The sequence below is a fragment of the Camellia sinensis genome, chromosome 9 (genome assembly GCF_055761805.1).
Source record: "Camellia sinensis isolate YWXY chromosome 9, ASM5576180v1, whole genome shotgun sequence".
Classification (NCBI taxonomy): domain Eukaryota; kingdom Viridiplantae; phylum Streptophyta; class Magnoliopsida; order Ericales; family Theaceae; genus Camellia; species Camellia sinensis.
Genome location: NC_138969.1, coordinates 147,227,246 through 147,250,210, shown reverse-complemented (window position 1 = coordinate 147,250,210; position 22,965 = coordinate 147,227,246). Strand labels below are relative to the sequence as shown.

At 33.5% G+C, this 22,965-nt stretch overlaps 1 protein-coding gene and 1 pseudogene across 15 annotated transcripts; both read right to left on the bottom strand.

The window, feature by feature from the left end:
• Window positions 1–9,459: 9,459 nt before the first annotated feature.
• Window positions 9,460–11,084, bottom strand: LOC145799809 (tRNA (guanine-N(7)-)-methyltransferase pseudogene; annotated as a pseudogene).
• LOC114316507 (long chain base biosynthesis protein 1-like) lies at window positions 10,854–17,628 on the bottom strand. Of its 15 annotated transcripts, XM_082887784.1 has the most exons (13): window positions 17,131–17,620; window positions 16,867–16,938; window positions 16,068–16,200; window positions 15,153–15,327; window positions 14,824–14,964; window positions 14,642–14,737; window positions 14,327–14,468; window positions 13,193–13,320; window positions 12,865–12,912; window positions 12,460–12,549; window positions 12,299–12,361; window positions 11,503–11,577; window positions 10,854–11,102 (listed from the first exon to the last, which is right to left on the bottom strand). In XM_082887784.1, exons 3-13 carry the CDS (start codon window positions 16,115–16,117, stop codon window positions 11,091–11,093), a joined length of 1,020 nt encoding a protein of 339 aa, XP_082743910.1. In that variant the 5' UTR covers window positions 16,118–16,200; window positions 16,867–16,938; window positions 17,131–17,620; the 3' UTR covers window positions 10,854–11,090. The 15 variants fall into 15 exon arrangements, 13 of the variants coding, with proteins under 13 accessions (XP_082743910.1, XP_082743915.1, XP_082743907.1 ...); XM_082887789.1 differs by lacking the exon at window positions 16,068–16,200 and having other exon boundaries at window positions 17,131–17,609; XR_014340417.1 differs by lacking the exons at window positions 16,867–16,938; window positions 17,131–17,620 and having other exon boundaries at window positions 12,453–12,549; window positions 16,068–16,379.
• Between the last annotated feature and the right edge of the window lie 5,337 nt (window positions 17,629–22,965).

Here is a 22,965-nt window from a genome sequence, read left to right as displayed (position 1 = left end):
TGTTATCAATTGGTGTTAATATTATTCACACATCAATATAATATTGAATGGTGAATATATTTTCACCGTGTTCATTACCACTGTGACAAGGTGATGTGAAGGTTCACATCATTGCATCAACTTACACAATGACAAACCTCAGCGTTCTCTTTAAATACAAACATGATGTGAATATTCACACTAAAATATATGAATGTGAAGGTTCACACGAATTCTGGAATATAAATGAAGACACTATGGTTTCAAAGTGTTAATTACTAATATGGAATGGTGATATTAAAGTTCACATCAAAATTGCATTGCCCACAAATAGGGTGTAATTTTGGCCCGGTCCGGACCATGTTGGGCCTTGCAGGCTCCTGCCAAAAATTTGGGCTGGGACGGGCCAGAAAACTAGGCCCAGGCCTAGGAGTATTCGGGTTTTGGACGGGCTAGTGGGCCGGGCCCCTGGGCTTGGACCCGGGCTTTGGGCGGGCTTGGGTGGGTCTAAACAAATTTTTTTTTTTTTTAATTTTTCCATCAAAATTTTATTATTTTCCATTAAAAATAACACTGGGCCTCGAGGTGGGCCGGGCAGGGTGGGCCTTGAATGAGCCAATGGGTCGGGCCGAGCTTCAAAGCGATGGCCCAGGCCCAAGCCTTAATGGACCGGGCCCACCTCGGGCCGCGGGCGGGCTTCGAGCTGCCCGCGGGCCACGGGCCAAAATTACACCCCTACCCACAAATCACATTAAGCCAATGATTCTGTGTACACAATTGTAAAGCAGTTGACAACAATGTAAAGGTTCACATTGATTTTTTAATATTTAAAAATATGACTACATCAACATTGCATTAAACACAAACCATCATTTTTGTGTGTACACAAACATGAAGTGTATGTTTATCCACAATCAGATTTTTGGTATGAATGTTAATATCACGAATAAAACATCAAATGAATTAATTTAGTCACATTAAGCCAATGGTTATGTGTACATAATTATAAAATAACATAAACCAATATGAATATTAACATTGACTTTCTAGTAGCAAATATTATGACAATATACCATTGTATCTTATTAAGCATAATCAAAATAACTAATTATGATTCTTTTGTCCAATGTATTCTAATATTTACAAAATCACAAATGATGTGGAATTCATATTCATATTTTTCTCGCCGATGCAAGTTTTATTTGGTTGAATGGGGTTATGGGTTTTGGCTGGTTATGTGATTGAGATATGCCTCTGTTTTTTTGAATGTGGTGAATATTCACATCACATGAAGAATGTGAATGTATATGAATAATTGTAGGCTCTGTTTCTTGCTTTTAACATTATTATCTAGATTAAATTTTGGTTGGTTGGTTGTATGAGGTTGTTGGTTTTGGTTGATCATGTGTTTGAGTTTTGATTTAAAATTTTGAATATGGTGAATATTCACATCGTATAAACAATGTGAATGTTCATAAAGTTTTCGGTTTTGGGATTAGTTGTGCAAAATATAGACTAGTTATTTTTTTTGCATGATGTGATCAATGTTAATATTCACATTAATTTGAATTGAAAATTTATCATTGTGTTATCAATTGGTGTTAATATTATTCATGCACCAATAAAATATTGAATGGTGAATATTTTTTCCCTGTGTTCATTACCACTGTGACAAGGTAATGTGAAGGTTCACATCAGCATTGCATCAATTTACACAACGACAAACCTTAGCTTTCACTTTGAATACAAACATGATGTGAATATTCATACTAAAATATACGAATGTGAAGGTTCACATAAATTTTGAAATATGGATGAAGACACTATGGTTTCAAAGTGTTAATTACTAATATGGAATGGGGATATTAAAGTTCACACCAAAATTACATTGCCCACAAATCACATTAAGCCAATGATTATGTGTACACAATTGTAAAGTAGCTGACAACAATGTAAAGGTTCACATTGATTTTTTAATCTCCAAAAATATGACTACATCAACATTGCATTAAGCACAAACCATCATTTTTGTGTGTACACAAACATGAAGTGTATGTTTATGCAAAATCAGATTATTGATGTGAATGTTAACATCACGAATAAAACATCAAATGAATTAATTTAGTCACATTAAGCCAATGGTTATGTGTACATAATTATAAAATAACATAAACCAATGTGAATATTAACATTGACTTTCTAGTAGCAAATATTATGACAACATACCATTGTATCTTATTAAGCATAATCAAAATAACTAATTATAGTTCTTTTGTCCAATGTATTCTAATATTTGCAAAATCACAAATGATGTGGAATTCATATTCATATTTTTCTCGCCGATGTAAAATATGTCTTTGGACGCCTTGTATGTCTCTAGCACGCATACGATGACATCATTGAACTTCATGCATTTGTTGATGTCAACTTTATCGATCCTCAACACATTAATCAACTGCCAAAATGGTGTTTCCTTCAAACAATCTAGCTAAAGATCCGAGAACATGGTACTCATCATCAGTTTCACTAACCCAATGATGTTAGATCGGTAGTTGACCTTTTTCATATTCACATTTCAGGGGGGGCTGGCTATTTGTTCAAGTTTGTCTTTGACGTGAAATTGTTCTCTTTTTATTTTGCCATGAAATCTATCAGCAACATCTATTTGTTCAATTAGAAACAAATTTACTATTAATGGTCACAAATGGTAAATGATAACAAGTACAAACTATATGTGCTGTGAATATTGGAATGATGTGACCATGGTTGCATTGAGCAAAACCATGATGTGAATATTCACATGAACACAGTACAACATAAGATAAAATAATAAAGTCAAATACATGGTGTGAACATTCACATTGATCAAATACATGGTGTGAACATTCAAAAAATCAATTGAGTCTGCTATTTCCTACAATGAAAACACTAATGCGAACATTTGAAATACTGATGTGAATATTCACATATCTAAGCACAAGTGTGAACATTCACATCTTTGGGTACTGATGTGAATGTTCGCATCTATGGACAATGATGTAAACATTTACATCTGATAAAGGACTGAATGGATTGGGAATGGATTATGCATTTGTGTTAGCATTAGCACAAATTTATTTGGCATGTATTTCACATCAGTTCGTTACAATCAAACGTGAAGGAGAAACACAACAACGATAATATCAAATAGTTGTTTTGGAATTCACATTGAACCAAAAAGAGGGTGGAAGGAGTGTGAACATTCATAATAATTACATACTACCAAACACCATGACAATATCACCAATTCATCAACTGCAAACTATAAAGTTTTGCATCATACCCAAACATGATCTGAATATTAAGTTAACAAACATGGACAACATTAAGCGAGAATGGATAATTGTCAATGGTATTTTTCACATTATATTTACATACACATGTTAATTTACAATGTTAATGTGGAGATTGACATTAACATTGTATCATATTACATAACCACAAAAACAAGCCGTGTTTTGAATATAAGAATGATGAGGATGTTCACAGTTATAGCTTACAAAGTACATAAACATGACAACATTAGCAATACATTAACCACCCACCACAATTTTTGTGGGAATCAAAACATATTGTGAATATTCACATTGGTATGAATGTCAACATCAGAAAACAATAGTTTTATCCATATATCACATAACAAGTCCAAGAAAAGAGGTTTTTCATAGGTATTAGCTTGATGTAAATCTTCACAATGCAATATACAAATGAATTGGTCCACAACAATCATGTAACAATTTTATGCATGCCATGGTTTCTATGTGAATGTTTACATCATGGGAATAGCAACAACAACAATTAAAAATAAAAAAAAATCTGAAAAAAAAAGAGCAAAAACTTTAGGGGATTTACATCTATTCAGGGATATCATCAATACCAATAACAACTGCAAGAAATGAAAAATAACAACAATAATATGAACAAAAAAGACCAAAATCATATCAATATAATCATGGGGATGTGTGGAAGTTCGTATTGGGGAAAAAAATAGTTAGGGTTTAGGATTTATGTACAAAACGAGTGAAATCACTTACGTTTGGTACCCATTATGAGATGGTTGGATTGTCACAGATAATCATAGTGAAGATTCACAGTAGAAACGAAGGATGAGAATGGTGATTCCAACAGCCAACGACATAGAGAAGACGATAAAGGAGTTGAAGCGATGAAACGATGAGTTGATAAGACAATTTCACAGGTATGGAATATAGGACTTTTGCGGGATTGTGTCCGCTTTGCCTGGGAGAACTCCTATTTTTTCAGATTCTGTTGGTTTGAATGGCAAGAGACACTCAAAAACGTAACAGGGGTGTTTTGGACAAAAAGCTAGGTATGGGACTTATTGGAATAGTCAAAAACAATTTGGGTTAGATGGAATAAAACACTTAGGAATGAGATTTATCAAAAAATCACCCTTTACAAATTACAGGACAATAATTACTTCAATAATTCTATGTCTACATGACACATAATATGCATAAAAAATTATATTGTACAATTGAAATTCATTTTAAATGTGAATTGGGTCGTATTTAAATTAAGTTTTGATCACTATCGAACGACTTCAAACTTACCATTTGTCAAAAAAAATGAACCATTTGATTTGATTTGATTAATTACCTCCTAAATAAATAAATAAAGGAATAGAAGTGTGTAAAAGTGGGCAACTGAATATCCCAATTAGTTGGTTGGTTGGTTACTAATATTAGATGGGTAGAGAGAGAAAGCATAAGACGTACCTAGACAACCATTGAAAAAAATAAGGATTTCCATAGAATGGAAAATTGCAAACGCACTGGGGGGTTTGAACAACAACACACTTGTCGTCCGACAAAGAAGAATAAGCAAATGACGACGGAAGATGGGAGTAGCTCTTGTCAGGAACCAATCCAAGATCTGTGGTATTGTATACCCATTCGAGAATAGCAGGGACATGAGTTGGGATAGCCTCACTGAAACTTCTTGTTAGAAATGGTTTTGGAAAAACTAGGATTCTATTTGGTACAATTATGGAACATTAGTTCCAGGGCTTATTTTGCACATGATATTTGTTTACGAGTTTCAAAAATTAATTTTACACTCACTTTTGAAAACTCTGTCCAAGGCAGAAAAATTTAGGCTAACTGGTTGTCCCACCGGATGTCCTACCGTACGTCTCACCGGTTGTTCGGCCGGTTGACCAGAACAGTGAATTTTTTTACTTTTTTATTTTGGCAATTAACACATGTTAATTTTTATATATTCAATAAAAAATATTTTTTTAATTTTTTAAATTTTTTTATGAGATTTGAATAGAATTTTGAGTTGTGTGTTTGGTTATGAGTTGTAAGTTTTTGTATCAAATATCATGTGTCACATCAAAAATCCCCCACTCAATTCAAAACTCTTTTCAAAACTCATTCGCCAAACAAATTTTCCACACTCAAATCATAATTCCAAAACTCACAAACTCAAAATACAACTCTGTTATCAAATTATATTTAGAAAACTCTACCAAATGCAACCTAGTTTTTTTTTCTAAACTTTGGTCAAATTTTTAGGTGAGATCCATACGCCAAAGTTGGTGGGTCTACATGGTAACGCGTTCTATGTCGCATTGTGATTCACGTAGTATATTTGGTTGCTCAAAACTATTATCGGGTGAATAGAAAATTGAAGCCAAAATAAGCTCCATAGAAATGGTGTTTTGATGAAATTTTCATAAAGATTTGAGTTAAGAGTTGTCCCACATTGATTTGGTAGGCAAACTTTTGTGGGTTTATAAGGCTTGGATTTCGAACGTGGGGTAGGTCCCCAGGGGTACTCAAGTTTTGTAGATGGGGAGGTTATGGGCAAAGTAGGCTAGATCCATTGGATCCAAAATAATCATGCGCACACCGCCCAATCGAGCGAGCTGGGCTGAGCTTGGGCATGGGTGTGAGGTTAATTTGGACTTGTCCGGCCCAATACTTATCTTTTTGGAAAAAAAAAATATTTGAATTTAATTTTATTTTTAGTAAAATAAAATCTGTCCAGAAATTCAAATTTTTTCTCTTTAAACAGATTCATATATGTTCAAAACTCAATAGGTTCCTATATGTTTGAAATAAAACAGAACAGATTCAGTTTCTGTTCAAAATTCAAACCCAAACAGTGCCTTACTTGTTCAAATAGTACTGAATAGGTATTATATCTGTTCAAACAGATTTGCACCTGTTTAATTCAAATCGAGCAGCCACTATTTCATCTATAAATAGACAGGCCATCATTTGGATTTTTCACTCCAATTTTCGTCCTTAATTCTGTCATTAATCTCTGCATGTTGCTGCATTAATTTTTTGTGAGAAAGAGTGTAAATATAAAATGTGTTCGTTGTGTGAATAATGTGTAGTGCTGCTACTATTCGTTGTTGATCATTTTATCCTGGGAGATAGACATCCACAATCTAAAAGCACCGTGGAGAGGACGAATCTATCTTAAGGATACAGTATTAAATACTGGACTTGATCAAAAATTTGTTCGACAAATTAACAAGGTAAGTAAATAATTTACTTTCTGATTTATTTATTTTTCTTTATCAGATTCTAATTTTGTTTTTGTAACAAAATAAGAATCTGTTGTTTTATTTTATTTTATATATTGGTTTGATTTTTGTAATCAAACAGTCTCTTTCCTTTCTTTAATTTTTCGAATACAGTGAAAATTAGCCAACACTAGTATTCATACCCATTGACACTTGTGTTTGGTTATCTACCAAGAATGCATATAAACATGATTGGACTCCACTCTGAATAGTGCTGCTTGATATGCCTCCCAAATTCACCTTGTAGCCATGCAGATACTGCATGTTCCATGCGATTCCGACATTGCAGGAGCTAATATTATTAGAATTATTACTAGGATCGCAACTAGATGAGCATTTGGTAATCGTTTTGCGGGCCAAATTTTTAAATGTGGCTATTTGGTTGATGCTGCAATTCAAGTCCACGGCCATGAATACATTGCTTGTTTCTGAGAAGCGAAAAGGGCTAGATCTCAAGTCAACACTTGAGTTTGAAGGAGATGAGTTGGGAGATGTTACTGGATTGTTGACCTGAAGGTAGCTTCTATTCAATGAAATTTCCAGCACCTCAAGACCGATCTTTATTAAGTAAGGTGCGACTCCATTGCTGCTGCTGCTGCTTGGGTTCTTGCACCCTATGGAGAACCATTCATCAAAGTAACAATTAGGAGGACATATTCCAAAAGGATATGGAATTGTAACATTTCCGCAGTATTTTTGACAACTGGGCTTCGCATAAGAAAGAGCCCATGTTTTTGTCAGCCATAGAAGCAACTGCAGCGCTAGGAGGGGGAGGAGAGAGGAGGAGTTTTTCAGCAAAGCCATATTTATTTTTTTCCTCCATAGTTTCTAAGTTTTATATATATATTTCTCATGTCACTATAAATAATTAAAGTTTTAGAAGTTAAAATTTAGGGACAAAATTATTTTTTTGGCACCAAATATTTTTGTTACGAAAATTATTATTATTATATTTTTAGTAACGAAAATTGGACATTAGTGATAAATTATTATCCTTTTTGGATCAAATTTTTTGTCTAAAAAAATAAACCATTTTGAGGCCAAATTATTTTGTTCTTAAAAGTCTATTTATTAGTGACTTTTTCAAAATTTTGTCTCTAAAAACCTTGTTTTTGACTTTTCGAGACAATCTTTTAGCAACTATCCTCGTAACGATGAAAATTGGTCTCTAAATGTCTTGTAACAAAATTTTCACTTTTAGAAATCAAAACATTTAATTTCTAAAACCTTTATATGTTGTAGTGTGTTTTTTATTATTTCCCTACCCCATGTAAAATGTTTATGTAGAACAAGTTTTGAGATTCCTAGTTGTCATAATTAGCCGCAATAGAATAATAGAAAAAAATCTCTGATACATGCTTGATTCTGTTTATTTTTTAATACCTGCATAAAAATGAAATCCTTCAATAATATAAATGAAATCATTGAATAATGTAAGAGAATAAAAAATATCACAATCCTGATAAATACATACCACACGCATGCATGTCAATTGTCCAACTTCATTACAAAGATTGCAAATTTCCACACGGCATATTAAGACTATGAAAAGTATACTTTAAATTAGCAAATTATAATGGATCATTTTTTAAAATTTAAATTTAATTATGGGGTGTCATGTCAACACAAATAATAAATGATTTATATTAGTGTCGAACTCCCTTAATATTAAGTTGACACAAACAATCTATTTAATAGAAGATTAATTATACATTGTAATGTTATTTTCACAAAAAATGTGCCTTGGACATGTTTAAATCCCATGAGTAAGGAGGGGTTGAATAAAAAAAAAATATATATATATATATATTTCCATGCAAAAAAATCATAAATGGGGATTAAGTGAACTAGTCTTGTCTCCCTACTTATCGAAATATGTTGTGTTTTTCATCACAAAATGAGATTGATATGATCACGTGATATCACACTGTATCTAATATTTACTTGTTACGTACATAAAAACTAATTATAGAGTTAGACACATAATATACAAAAATCAATTATATCTAAAAAAAAATCTTATTCCTTTATATAGATTATATATATAATTTTTTTTTTCTTTTCTAATATAATGCCTTTAATGAAAATGAAAAGAAGAATTTTCCTTGGAAGTACTGCTCTGCTTGCAATGGCCATCTTCAGTGCAGGTTTCAAATTCGCAAGTCTAATCACGTGTTTAAGTCAGTCTTCATCTTCATTTTCACCAAGTACCTGAATGAAAAATCAAAAGAAGTTTTTTTCATTGAAGTATTATTTGTCATAGCTAGCAGATTTTCATATTTTTAAGTTTACTTTTAAAAGTCATCATTTCCTTGAAGTATTTGTTAAAAATTTTGAAAATTAATTTTTTTGATAACAAGAAAATTGAGAAAATTGCATGTACATACGTACGTCTTCTATTCTATTCACATCTGCTTCAAATATATATTTATGAAGATGAATATTTAAGCAATGCAAAAATGCATGTGAATGTTATTATGCACAAATCAAGATTGCTTTACCAAAATATTAATTTAAATTTTAAAAAAAGGTTGCATAAAAAATAGCATTGCAAATTAAAGTTTCGAGAGACTGGAAGATCAATATGAAAATTGATTTAGACCACACCATGCTACAAGATTGGCATGACCAGTCAAAATTGAAGAGCATTGTACATAATAGTTCCTAACTTTTATCTACCAAAATCAAAGGGAAAATGATCTACATACAAAACGGTTTTACAGAATTAACGTAAAAAATGATGTGGCAAGGGCATTCTTAGAAATAGAAGTCATTCTGATGGGCTTTTTCGATTTTAAAATGAGGGGACCTAAAGCTGCTACATCATTCTAGACGAAGATTCTGCATGTTTTTATTTTGTTTGTATGGTGCTAATCGGATCAAACAGACAGCACGATGCGTCTAAAAAGTGCTTGGAAAGTTTGTCCCCCATTCTGCACAACCTTTTGTCCTTCCTCAATGGCACTACTCAAGAGCTTCACAACTGGATCAGCTTCAAGTTCTTCATCTGTAAGAGCTTCAAACATAGGGTGTCCCTCCAAACAAGCCTTCATCCACTCCCCAAGTTCTTCCACATCCGTAATCGTATATATAATCTCGCCAACTCCAAGAACATAAGCATATTCATCTAGCAAGTGTGGGCTGATCACACGACGCCGATGATTCTTCTCTTTAAAGTGGGGATCAAGGAACAAGAAAAACATCTTCGATAATTGTCCTTCCTCAAAGTAATTCGGAATGTATTTCATGGAATTAGTTCTAACCATTGATACATTCTGGTACTGACCAGGATGTGCTACCCTCAAAGCTAAAAGCCGTTCCTTGACATACTCCGTCACTTTGTCCCTCAACTCCATCCCGATCATCAGGGTGTCAAGGAATAGTGTTGAAAGACTTATTAGGAGTCCTCCAAAACCACAGCCGATATCTGCAAATTGGATCTTCTTGGAATTGTCAAATTGATTGGATGATGGAAACAGTTGAGGGAAATGAAGGGAATAGTCAACATGGCAAGGGGAGATAGGCACAGGGAAGTAGGAATCACTTAGTGGATTGCTATGAGCTCGTGCCCGATAAAAACGTTCACTACAACAAATTGGGTCTTGGATGACGAATTTTTTTTGTCTCCAAAGAACTAATTTCGTCACTATAGATATTTGTGAGGAAATATTTTCGTCACCGGTTTTGTCATTGAATGTTTGTCACTAAAAATCACCGTGACAAAAAATAATTTCGTCACCAATGAAATTACTTCAGTGACGAAATTTTTTGTCACCAATAAAACAACATTTTGTCGCTAAAAATTCTCATTTTTGTCACTAAATAATTATTCAGTACCATATTTATAGTTTTAGTTGACGAATAAATTTGTCCCCTATGTTGATCATTGATGAGGAAATAATTTCGTCACAGAAAGATGTGAAGGTGACAAAAAATTTCGTCATGGGTGACAATATATTTCGTCGCAAATGTATATATATATATATACGTGACGAAATATATTTCGCCACCAAACAACAAAATCAATAAAAACTTCCATATATAAACTGCAATAAATTTTGTCACAAAAAAATGTTTATTAGCGACGAATAATCACTTTGTCATAATAACAAGTATAAATGACGAAACAAATTTGTCACTAAACTTGTTCCATATTTTATATTTCAATTTCAATTTCAATTATTATTTCACAAATATCGATGCTCATATTCCAATAGCCTTTTAATTGTACTAAGAAATCTACTAGCTATTATACATCACTCCACACAAAAATTCACTAAATAATTTATATTATAAATCAAAATATATCCATCAAACAACTTTAATAATATAAACCATTAAGTATAACAACAAAACCATCATAACAAATTCTAAAATGAACTATCGTGGAGTTCACAAAAAAACAAAAATAAATAACACTCGATCTTGATTTGCAACTAGAACTAAGTATTAGTCTAGGAAAAAAAATTCAAAACTTGATCTTAATTTGCAAGTATCCTTCCATACGTCATCAAAAACCAATCTGCAAAGAAAATAAACAAGAAAAACATTAGAGATATAGAAGGGGCATTCCCCAGGCCTTACAAAAGCAAACTAAAAAAAGTAGAGCTATACAAGAGAAACAAAACCAAACAGATAAACTAAACTAAATAAACTATAAAGAGAATCATCCTAAAATAAACCACACAAAGGAATATTCGTTTGCCACATGAGGAAACAAGAACATTCAATAGAGTAACCAAAAACAATACAAAATACACTTGCACAACCCTTAAGAGAGAAAAAGAAAGCAAAACTAGAGAATAAACCCAAGAAAAGCGTTGCATAAACAGCACTAGCAGCAACCACACAGATACAACTACAGCTTTCTTCCTTACTCTCAAGTTGACACTTTTTCTTCCTCAAGCTACTGAAACACTTACATGGATCCACCCAAAAGGAAAAAGCGAATATTTGTCTTGGACTTCAAAAATTTCTTCTTCATTCAAGGTCTGACACTGAACATTAAAAAATGTATTGATAAGCATCATTCAAATTATCAGTAGCTACAAATAAAAAACTGCAAACGTGAAACCAATGGCCCACATGGACACTACATGACATGCTGCAGGCATGGGGTAGGACTCGACATCAATGACACACACAGAAGCTTTCTATAAGATTTGATGCCACTGTTGTGGAACGGCTATGACTGAGAGTTCCCTCAGACTTTTTAAGTGTTTTCACAACAACAACAACAACAACAAAAAAAATTACTCTACTGTTATTTTTTTTTTCAAATATCAAGAGACTAACCACGATATTTTGCCCATGTTTTAAAATTGCAACTTATCAAAAACTATTTTCATCAAAACCCTTAACTTAAATTGCTTTCTTTCATAACCACTTCACCTCCATTTTAGGGCACATTAACCAGTGAGGAATGTTGCTTCATTTGTATCGGTGGCAAAAGCATGATAAATATATCAAAATGGAAAATGGGACTATTCTGGCTTTTTTAGATATCATAGAACCTTAGTTCTGCCAAAAAAAATACCAAAGTGGTACTCGATTTGCAATTAGCTATTCATTAGTTTCAAGTTGACAACATCAAAAACTGACAAAGCTGAAATATCAAGACAGAAATATACAAGACTTAAAATTAAAAAGAAAGAAGAGAAAGCAGGGGAGAACTAACAGCACCACAATAATTAACACAACACAAAAAAACTATCTTACCGAATCTGAAGTTGACTCTTGCTTTAGGACTATCAGTGTAGTGATATGGAACACCCTGTTTTTCTACAAAATGTGATCAAGTACATAAGTAACCACGAGTATAAAATATCTAAACATAGTTATCATTTTCTTTTTGTATTCACAAATCTTGTACCAATTACCAATGAACCAGCAAGAACACCACATGTTTCTAAATTTTTTGCAGTATTTTCTCGTGCCAATCTAAAAAAATCATCCATCATTTTTACTGGCTGCAATGAAAGTTAAATGAAACTAGCATCTTGTTCAGCAATAATAAAAAATCAACATAAAATGTTATGTAGGCATAAAATTGTAATCAAAACAGAAATTTCCAAAAACTGTGCGAATTGTGTTGTCAGAGTTATGATCAAAATTCAGTACACAAAACCTTGGGTTACATAAGATTTGTGAATTATGCGAATTGTAGTGGGGAGTAAAAGCAAGAGTACCCTTGGGTTACATAAGATTAACGTTTATTGATATTCATGGTGCATGAAAGAGAGAATTCTCTTGAAATCAAAGAGTTTGAAGGAGAAGACACCCACTCTGATTTTGCTATGGAAACCTTGTGAGACTAAGTCTTTCTTCAATACCTACAAGTGCACAAACATTAAGACCTCGAAATTGTGTAGGCAAGTGATCATGATGCCATACAATATATACATAACCTGAAAATGGTTTTCCCAAAACTAAAGTTATAAACCAACTCGCACATTGCCAAAACTCATTTCCTCTAGTTGCAATTTCACAGAAATGAGCCAAAGGCCCAATTTTCCAATACACACAAATCGTTCCATCAGAATGTGTAACCAGTAACTCACATTGACTTGCCAAAAAGTAGGAGTGAAAGAAATCTGAGAACTGCTGGATTACCTGCTCAGCAATATGTTCAAGCAATTGTGAGTCGCTCTTCAAGGATCCTGTGGAGTTCTTGAGTCCAAGGAAGACGATTGGGGATTTCACGTCACTCACAATCTTGAGGCCGTGTATATTTGACAATCCTGCAATTGCCAATATAAGAGACAAATGGTTAAGACCGATCAGATAAAAACAATTTAGTTCTGTTGTTCTATTTTGACTGAAAGGTGAAAGCCACACATACCCCTGAATTGGTAACCAACACCTTCAGCAACACTTGAAAGAGCTAGCAAAGATGCAGGATAAAGAAGAGCTAGTACCACAAACACCTACTGTTTGGTAACATTGACTATTTGTTGTTTTTTATTTACACACAACATTAAGCATGTTTGTTATATATATATATATATATATTTATAAGAATGAAGGTAAAAAAACACATGTTTGGTACAAGGGAGGGGTGGCAGGAGGGGGTCAGAGGTGGAGGGGGACTCGCCAGAGATGGTGACCAATGGGGCCAGAGGTGGAAGGGACAAGCCGGAGGTGGTGACTGGCAGCCAAAAGTAGTGGCCGGTGACTTGGGTGGTGGCCGGATGGGTCGCCAGCAGTATTGATAGGCTATGGGTGGTGGCAGGAGGAGGTGGGGAAGGGAGAAAGGAATGAAACCTTGTTTTAAAACAAATAAAAATAACTTTTTTGTTTATAGAATTTAGTAACTTCTTGTAAACTAATTGAACTTTTTTTTTTTTTTTTTTTTTTAAACCAAAACAAATGGCAAACAAGTTTTTATTTCCAATTTTCAATTTTTTTGCAAATATAAGCAGAAAATTGTAAACATAAAGGTTATCAACCAGATTAACGTTTTTCTTATGCTTTCTCTAGCTGCAAGTGGTTGATTTACATAACCTCTAAGCATCACATGTGCAACTAGACTAAGAGGTCCATGCATCCAACAATAGATCAATAAATCAGTGACACTGACTCATCTGATGCCAATGGAGCTACAAGATTTTCCTGAGTCACTTCGAGATAGTAACATAGGCACTTTATAAGTGATCTCAAGTTGAGGATAGCTGACACATCAACCATATCCCCAATGAGTACCTAGCACTTCGATATAGATTAAAAGAGACTGAAAATAAAACAAACCTTGGCATAGTACAACAATATTTTTGTTCAGTTTCGTAATAACATCAGGATTTTCCTCCAGAACATCAATAGCAGTAATAGCAGCAGTTGGAAGATACGGAGGCAAGGAAGCAGAGAAGACATAACCAGAACTACTGAGACGCTGCAAACATGTAACATGTCATCAACAATTAAGAATAGAAAACTAGGAAAAAAGAGCACTAATATCAATCAGTAAATAAACAACTACATAGACACTGAATTCTGATTATAAAAAAAAAAAAAAAAAATTCTTCCAAACAAGGTTCCCTTTTTCAAGTGGTGGTAATTTCATACTTGATGAGCAGTGACTCTATCGCTTCCTACGCAGAATCCTCCTTCCGTGGCCAATGAATGTCCCATGGAAGCAGTTATGATATCTACCTTCTCAATCTACACAACCAAGTACCAACACCATCATAAAACCACAAATTGAGAATTAATGAACTGACTAAATCTAAAATATCTTCAAAACATACCGGAACCCCATATTGCTCGGTGATACCTCTCCCGGAACTGCCAAGCACACCAAAAGAGTTACTCTTATCCAATAAGACATGGAAACGATATTTCTCCTTCAGTCGGATGATCTCATCTAATGGAGCAATTTGACCTGAATTCTGCAAATTGAAGAAATCTGTCAAAACATTAACATTTCCCAATCCTGCACGGGAAACAGAAATGCAGGGTATACATGATAATATGGTGTTAGTAAATAAGCAAACTGCTAATTGTCAATACTGGTCTGATGAAAGCTACAAGATATGTTATCAACATAGTAAATTAAAGCATAATTGCCAAAAGATACCTGGTACACAGCTTCAACCACAATATAGCGCCTTAGCTTCTTAGCTCGCTTATTTTTTACAGTAAATTTCTCCAGAGTACTTTGTAGAGACTCCATGTCATTGTGCTTGAAATACATAATTGTACTTCTGGAAAGATAAAGGCCATTTTGTATTCCCCAGTGGACACCCTCATCCCTAAAAAATTCCCACCCCCAGCCCAAATAAATAAATCAATAAGAAAAGCTCTAAAATAGAGAGAAAAAAAATTAACCTCATATACATGGCAGATTGCAAAGCCAAACCAATGCTAATTTTAAGGGACCCAAATAAATGTGCCAGTAACTACTCATATTACCATGTATATGCATAAATGTTTCCAAAATACAAATTAATAGAGGTTCTCAAAAAACTAAACAACAAAAAGAGAAAGCAAATTGCCAATTGATCGTGATTGATCCAATATGGCACAACCATTTAAACCATTGATCAGCATCTTCATTATAGCTGAATGGCTTATTATAAGCTCATGATATAAAATATCCACAGCTTAATATAAACTCAAATGATTATATTTACATCAACAGAACACAGTCAGCTAATATGCAGTCTTAGCCCTCTTCGCTCTTTTCACAATCATATTACAGCAGGTAAATTTAGTCAAGAAACGATACAAAAGCAATAACATATCATTATGTTTTCATATAACAATATTAGCACTTTCAACGACTAACTACATAAAACATAGTCAACCATTGAACAATACTTGTCATGCATTCTTCAATAGTAACCTTTGTAGGAAAGTCCTTGTAGCCTTAACGCTGCGTTTGGTTTGGGGATTTGGAGAGGGATTTGGAAAGAGAAAGGGAAACACAATGTAAAAGATTTATGCCATACCAAATGAAAATCAATAATTAAACAGTAAAGATAATACTCACGCAACAATAATATCCCCCGTCTTAGAAAGAGATGGAATTGCACTGAACATGGTGGAAAGTCCATAAGGATATAGTATGCAATCAAGAGTTCCCAAAAACTTAGCAATTCTGGATTCACAATCAAGGTGGACATCTATGCAAAATAACATAGTTAGAACGGTAATCATTTTCATGCACAAGACAAGGAGATAATTCAATTTAGTTAGTTATGGTTTGTAAATATAGTAGAGAAAGGTTATTGGGTTTCTAAGAAGGGTTGTATTTGCTTGATTTGCAAAGACTAGGTACTAGAATTTCTAGAGAACCATCGTTTTAAGAGGATTGGGTATTAGATTGAATGCCATGAGGTAGGATTTTGTTAGGATATTGATTGGCTAGGGTTTTAGGTTTGAATAGTTTTATTTGGGGTTATAAATTGTACTATAGTAACTAGGGGTTTTCGTGGACCAGATTGATTCGGTTTTGGAGTGGACCTACGATTGAATCGGTCCGTACAGTTCCATAAATTTTGGGTTAGAATCGGACCACTGAAGATGTGTATTTGAGCTGTAGAAATCGGTTTGATTCCATAAAATTCCAATTATCAATCAACATAAAACTGATCTATTGCAACAAATAAGGCAACAACTTAAATCTAGTTGATTTCAACAAATGGAAAGAGAAAGATTGCGACATTTGTAGCTGAAACAAAACGACCGAAAATCCACATTTCATTCAATTTGAAGTATAATATATATAAAGCTTAGAACAGATATATATAAACCTAGAGAGAGATATATATATAAAGCTTAAAAATTACCCAAAAAAGATTTTCATAGACTAGCTGTTGTTCTTCTTTTTCCGTTGTGGTCCAAATGCGAACCTTCTAGACCTGCAAATCACTGAAAATTATTAGTAGCATGCACTCAATTGCAGCCTTCGAAGGGAGGAAAAAAGGAAAAAAGAAAAAGACAACTGAAAATATAATATATAGCTCCAAAAACAGGGTACATATTAGCAACAAACCAAACCCTTAAGCGTTAAATAAATAAATAAATAAATAAATATAAAGCTTAAAAATTACCCCCAAAAAAGACTTTCATAGACTAACTGTTGTTCTTCTTTTTCCGTTGTGGTCCAAATTCGAACCCTATCTTTCTTATTCTGTATCATCATTTTCTTTGAGGTTTTGGGTTCGGAAACCCTTGAATTGACTAAACCATTGGGTCGGTAAAAGTGGTTTTCGTGTGTGAGTAGAAGGAGAGGAAAAAGATGAAGCAGAAAAGAGAGGAAGAGATGAAACAGAGAGTAGTGGCAACAGCAACAAGTCTCATTGTTGATTCGATCGGTTGAGAGAGATTACTCACTGAGATGAATCTCTCACCCCCTCTCTGAGATGAATCGAAATCACTAAGATGAATCATTGTTGATTCGATCGATTGAGAGAGATTAGGGTTTAGGGAAAGAGTGAGTGAGTCGATCGGTTTCCTCAGATTCAAAATAAGGGTTTGAAAAGAGAAAGGGGGAGGCTGTAGACATTTCGAACGATGCTTCATGTTCTTCAGAATAAGGATGACGGAATATTAGATATAAAAATAAAATTTTATATATATATATATATAATCGCACGTTAATTAAAAGTGTGATTAAAAAATTATATATAATCACATTTAATTAAAAAGTGACTTAAAAAATATATATAATTTTATTTAATTAAATTAGATGTGATTGAAATATTGATTTGAGTTTTTCAATCACACTTTCATTAAAAGTGTCATGTTTTAATTTCTGTAAGTGTAATCTTTAAGTATTTTTGGAGTAGTGACTTTTGCCAACTAATATAATTGTTGGTTGCTAATTCCACAACTTTTGCCGACTAAATTTTTTTTAGTTGCCAAATTTGGTTGCCAAAAGTGTAATTACCTGTAGTGTAGGTTACTTAGAGAGCTAGTTAACTTGTGTTTTATTTTGAGAGAGAGGGGGGAAAGCAATACTGATAAAAAAAAAAATTTACAAAAAAGTTAGTAGTCTATTTTTTTTCATTTCCGCCCAATATGTCAAAATTTTTCTCCAAAATTAGTGACAAAATAATTTCCTCACTAAAAAGTCTCAAAATATTAAAAATTATTACTGACAAAAATATATTTCTCAAAAAATTCGTCACTAAAATATTTAAAATCAAGTTTTTGAAAAAAATATATATAAAAAATTATTGGTGACGAAAATATATTCTTCACTAATAATTTTATAATTGGGAACAAATTTTTTTCTCACCACAAGTCTCAAAATTTTGGCGCCATCCAAAAAAATTTAGCAAGAAAACCTCGGGTGACGAAACTTAATTTTTCCTCATCTAAAAAGAAGTATTTGTTGACGAAAATAAATATCGTCACCTATTATTTTTACTTTTTTATTATATGTGATAAAATTTTATAATTCGTCACGGATTATTCTTATTTAGTGACGAAATGTATTTTCTTCACTACTTTTCGTCACGATAGGTTACTTAGAAAGTTAATTAACTTGTGTTTTGTTTTGAGAGAGAGAGAGGAAAATTGATAAAAGAGAGAGAGAGAGAGAGAGAGAGAGAGAGAGAGAGGGGAAAAAAAAAGATCGTAGTCTATTTTTTTTTTTTTACCGCCCAATATGTCAAAATTTTCCCTCCAAAATTAGTGATAAAACAATTGTCTCACTAAAACGTCTCAAAATATTAAAAATCATTACTGACAATATAGCGATCCCGGGTTTACCCTTGTTGTACAGTGATCCGGACATGTGTCCGTGGATGTTGGTAGTTGTTTATTATCTTGTTTGCATCCTCTTTACTTTGTATATTGAGTTATAGGATGTGTTGGGCAGGTTCGTTTCAGGTTGGTTGTGTTTGGGAGCCTAGTGTTGCTGCCCAGATTTTTGGACCATCGCTCGAGCGAGGAGTTTGTCGCTCGAGCGAGAGTTGAGTTTGTGTCTGGTGGGTCGAGCCAGAGTGGCTTCGCTCGAGCGAGCGATGGCGTCTGGTTCTGGACCTGAGAGTTGTATTTCTTGGCTCGAGCGAGCTTTTCTTGGCTCGAGCGATCTGGTTTGTTCTTCGCTCGAGCGAGTGGTCTGTCGCTCGAGCGTGCTTCTGGTTGCAGACCTGAGGGTTTGAGTTGTTGGCTCGAGCGAGCATTCTTTCGCTCGAGCGCACTTTTGAGTTTTTGGCTCGAGCGAGAGTTCCTTGGCTCGAGCGATAGTTTCTGTGTCTGGTCGCTCGAGCGACCAAGTCTTCGCTCGAGCGAGAGTGTTTTATATCAGCGGACAGTAGCGTTTTGAAACATCACTTTTTCACTTTATCTTTCTTTCAAACCCTTGATCCGAGACTCTCTCTCTCTAAACTTACACTCTCTCTAAGAATTGATCTCCCTAGAGTGTGAATCTAGCCTAGGGCCTTTGTTAAAAAGATAGAGGGCGTTGAGAGCTTTGTTTTAATCTAAAAAAGTTTGGATTTGGAGCACGTCGATCTTCGAGTCTTCATCTCCTTTTTGGCTCAAACTTCGAGGTAGGGATATCCTACTCCTCTCTATGAGTTTTGTCTTTAAATTTTAGTATTTTGAGATGTTGGGGTTGGTTTGGTAATTTGGTAAAAGTTTGGGGCTTTTGTGCAATTTTACAAAAGTTTGGGGTTTTATTCATAATAAACCTAGATGCATGTTTGGCATAGAGAAATGGAATAAAAGTGGAATCATTGATGAAAATGGAACCTAAGGGTTGAAATGTTAATTATGGGAATTGACCTAATTACATTGTTTAATTAATTGAGATAATTAATTGTGAAGAATGAGGAAATGAAATGTTGATTGAATATCCATTGTGCATTTATTTTCTGTATAGAAATAACTGCTTTGGGCTATCGGTGGAGGATAGTCGTGATTGTTGTAGACAATGCATGATGATTAGGCAAACGGAAACTAATCAATGGAATGTGTCATGGAATTTGACGGTTGATAGAATACATTAATTATATGTATTGAGTGATTGTATATAGAACCAATGTGTTTGTATACGTTATGTGTAGAGGAGGAGATGGGGGATGTACTCCGCGGTTTAGGGGAAGATAGGGGATGTACCTCTAAACCGGATAGTGTTGGGAGAAGATAGGGGATGAACTCCGTAGATACAGCTCATATGCTTGTCTAGTAAAGTGAAGATAGAGCTCATATGCTTATCTTTGTGAAGTGTGGATATAGCTTATATGCTTATCTGTGGATATTGTTGATATACATATCTGTTGTAGAATGTGGATATAGCTTATTTGCTTATCTGAGAATGTGGATATTGTTGTTATACATATCTGTTTAGAATGTGGGTGGTGCTTATATGCCTATCCGTTGAAAAATGGAAAATGAAAAGTAACTTGGACTCATAAGTCGTATGACATAAATATGTGATTTATGTGAATGTATTAGTGTTGGCCATCTATCAATTGCTAATATTTTAGTCATTGTTCATGGTTGGTTTAGTGTATTTCTACTGGGCTGTGGCTCACCCTATATGGGAATATCATTTTCAGGTACAGGTAGCATGCTACCTCCAAGGACATAGCTTGGGAGGCTAGAGGCGGGCACACTTTTGTTGTTTTACTTTTGATGTATTACATGGAAATTCAAGCCAAGGGCTTAATGTGTATGAGTCAGTACTCTTTTGTTGTAACCAAGTGTTAACTTGGAAAGCTGTAAGCCCATAGGGCATTTGCTTTTGTTGTTAACATGTAATACTTATGTAATAGAACTCTGATAAATGGAAGAATGTGGAACCTTTACATCTCAATGCATGTCTTATTTGATGGGTTTAATGTTATTATTTTGAGGGCGTTACAGACAAAAATATATTTCTAACCAAATGGTCTTAAAATATTTAAAATCAAGTTTCTCAAAAAAAAAATATATATATATATATAATTATTAGTGACGAAAATATATTCTTCACTAATAATTTTATAATTAGTGACAAATTTTTTTCTCATCAAAAGTCTCAAGATTTTGGCGCCACAAAAAAAAATTAGCGGGAAAACCTTCAGTGACGGAACTTAATTTTTCCTCACCTAAAAAAAAGTATTTGTTGACGAAAATAAATTTTGTCACCTATTAGTTTCATTTTTTTATTATATGTGACAAAAATTTATAATTCGTCACGAATTATTCTTATTTAATGACAAAATTTATTTTCTTCACTACTTTTTGTCACCATAGATTACTTTTGTTGTAGTGGTTTCCGTGGCAAACGAGTCGTCTTGCTGATACAAGGGTTTGCCTCATTCTCCAGCATCTTCTTTTCTCAAAACTGCATAGCAGCAGTAACTCATAATTTACAGGATAGGAGGGGGAAAAAAACCAAAAAAATAATTACAGGATGCAGATGTGAAGTTTAAAGCAGCTTTGTTGTCTAAAAGAAAGAAAATTATAATTGGATATTGTTAAGAAAGGCTTCTCAATGTTCTCATACAAATTTTTGTTTTCCAAAATTATGACTTTTTTTCCACATTAAGCAATGTTAAATCAAAGTATCATATTAGAGTTCAATGTTTCCTTTTTCCTAGTTTTTATTTTTTTTTCCTCTTCTTTTCCCAAATCTGGTTAAATATAAAAAGTATGTCAGATTCCATGGCATGTTTTAATGAAGAAGATAATGAAAAATTGGAAGAACTTTATCATCTTTCTCTCTCCGTCATTTCTATACAAGCAAAATATGGAAGTTTTAGGCTCTGTTTGGAACGATTTTGGAAATACAATTCTACCCACACACTCAAACTTCGCGTTTGGATAGGCCTTTCAAATTGTATTTCCACAACTAAGAGAAAACTTTGCAGAAAACTCTGTCTCAGGCGCGATTTTCAAATTTTTACCGGTCGTCCGGCTGATTGACCGGAACAATGCAATTTTTTTTTTGTTGCAATTGACCTATGTTAATTTTTACATATTCGAAAAAAATATTTTCCAAATTTTAAATTTTTTTTTGTGTTTTAATAGAATTTTGAATTAAATGTTGGTTATGAGTTGTAAGTTTTTGTATCAAATATCATATGTTATATCAACAATTCCCCACACAATTCAAAACTCTTTTCAAAACTCATTCACCAAACAAATTTTCTACACTCAAATCATAATTCCAAAACTCACAAACTCAAAATACAACTCATACTCTCAAATCATAGTTAGAAAGCTCTACCAAACGCAACCTTAGTTTGCAGACCTAATACTCCTTAGTTATGCTTTCATATTGTGAAAATTAAGTTCTACTATATTATTTTTTCTGTTCCCAACCAGTATTATTTCTTCTATAACACAATATTTGTTCCATTTTCCTGGCAAACACAGAAGCTTTCCATTTTCCAAAATATAATCTGAATAATTAGCCTCTCACACAAACATTATCTCTCCATATAAGAAATCACCAGCATAAAGTCTCTTATCATCCTTGCCAAAGGTTCTTGCATTTTAACAGCGGTAACATTACATGACTCTGAATAAAAAATTTCAACTGCTTTAGAATCCTCAGACACAACCTACTGATACATAATAATATCTGCTGATCTTCACTTTTATTACTTTACAATTCACGATTCACTAATTCAATCGTTGGGATAATCGAATCGAACTGTAACGTCATGATTACATCTATTGAAAATTATATAGAAATAAAAATATAATCATTAAATTCAATATAAATATCCCAAAAAAAAAAACCCTTTTAAAAAAACTTAAGTAGCACCAGCACACAAAGTTGGTCCCCTATTTTCGGGCCTTAAACAGAGCACAACAACATAAACAAAGAAATCCCTAGAACACCAGCCACTAAACCCAAAAGACAAGAACACTCTTGGACTATATTATCAATGAGATTATTAGGTTAGAGTAACTCATGGTTTGTCAAATCCTTAAATCAA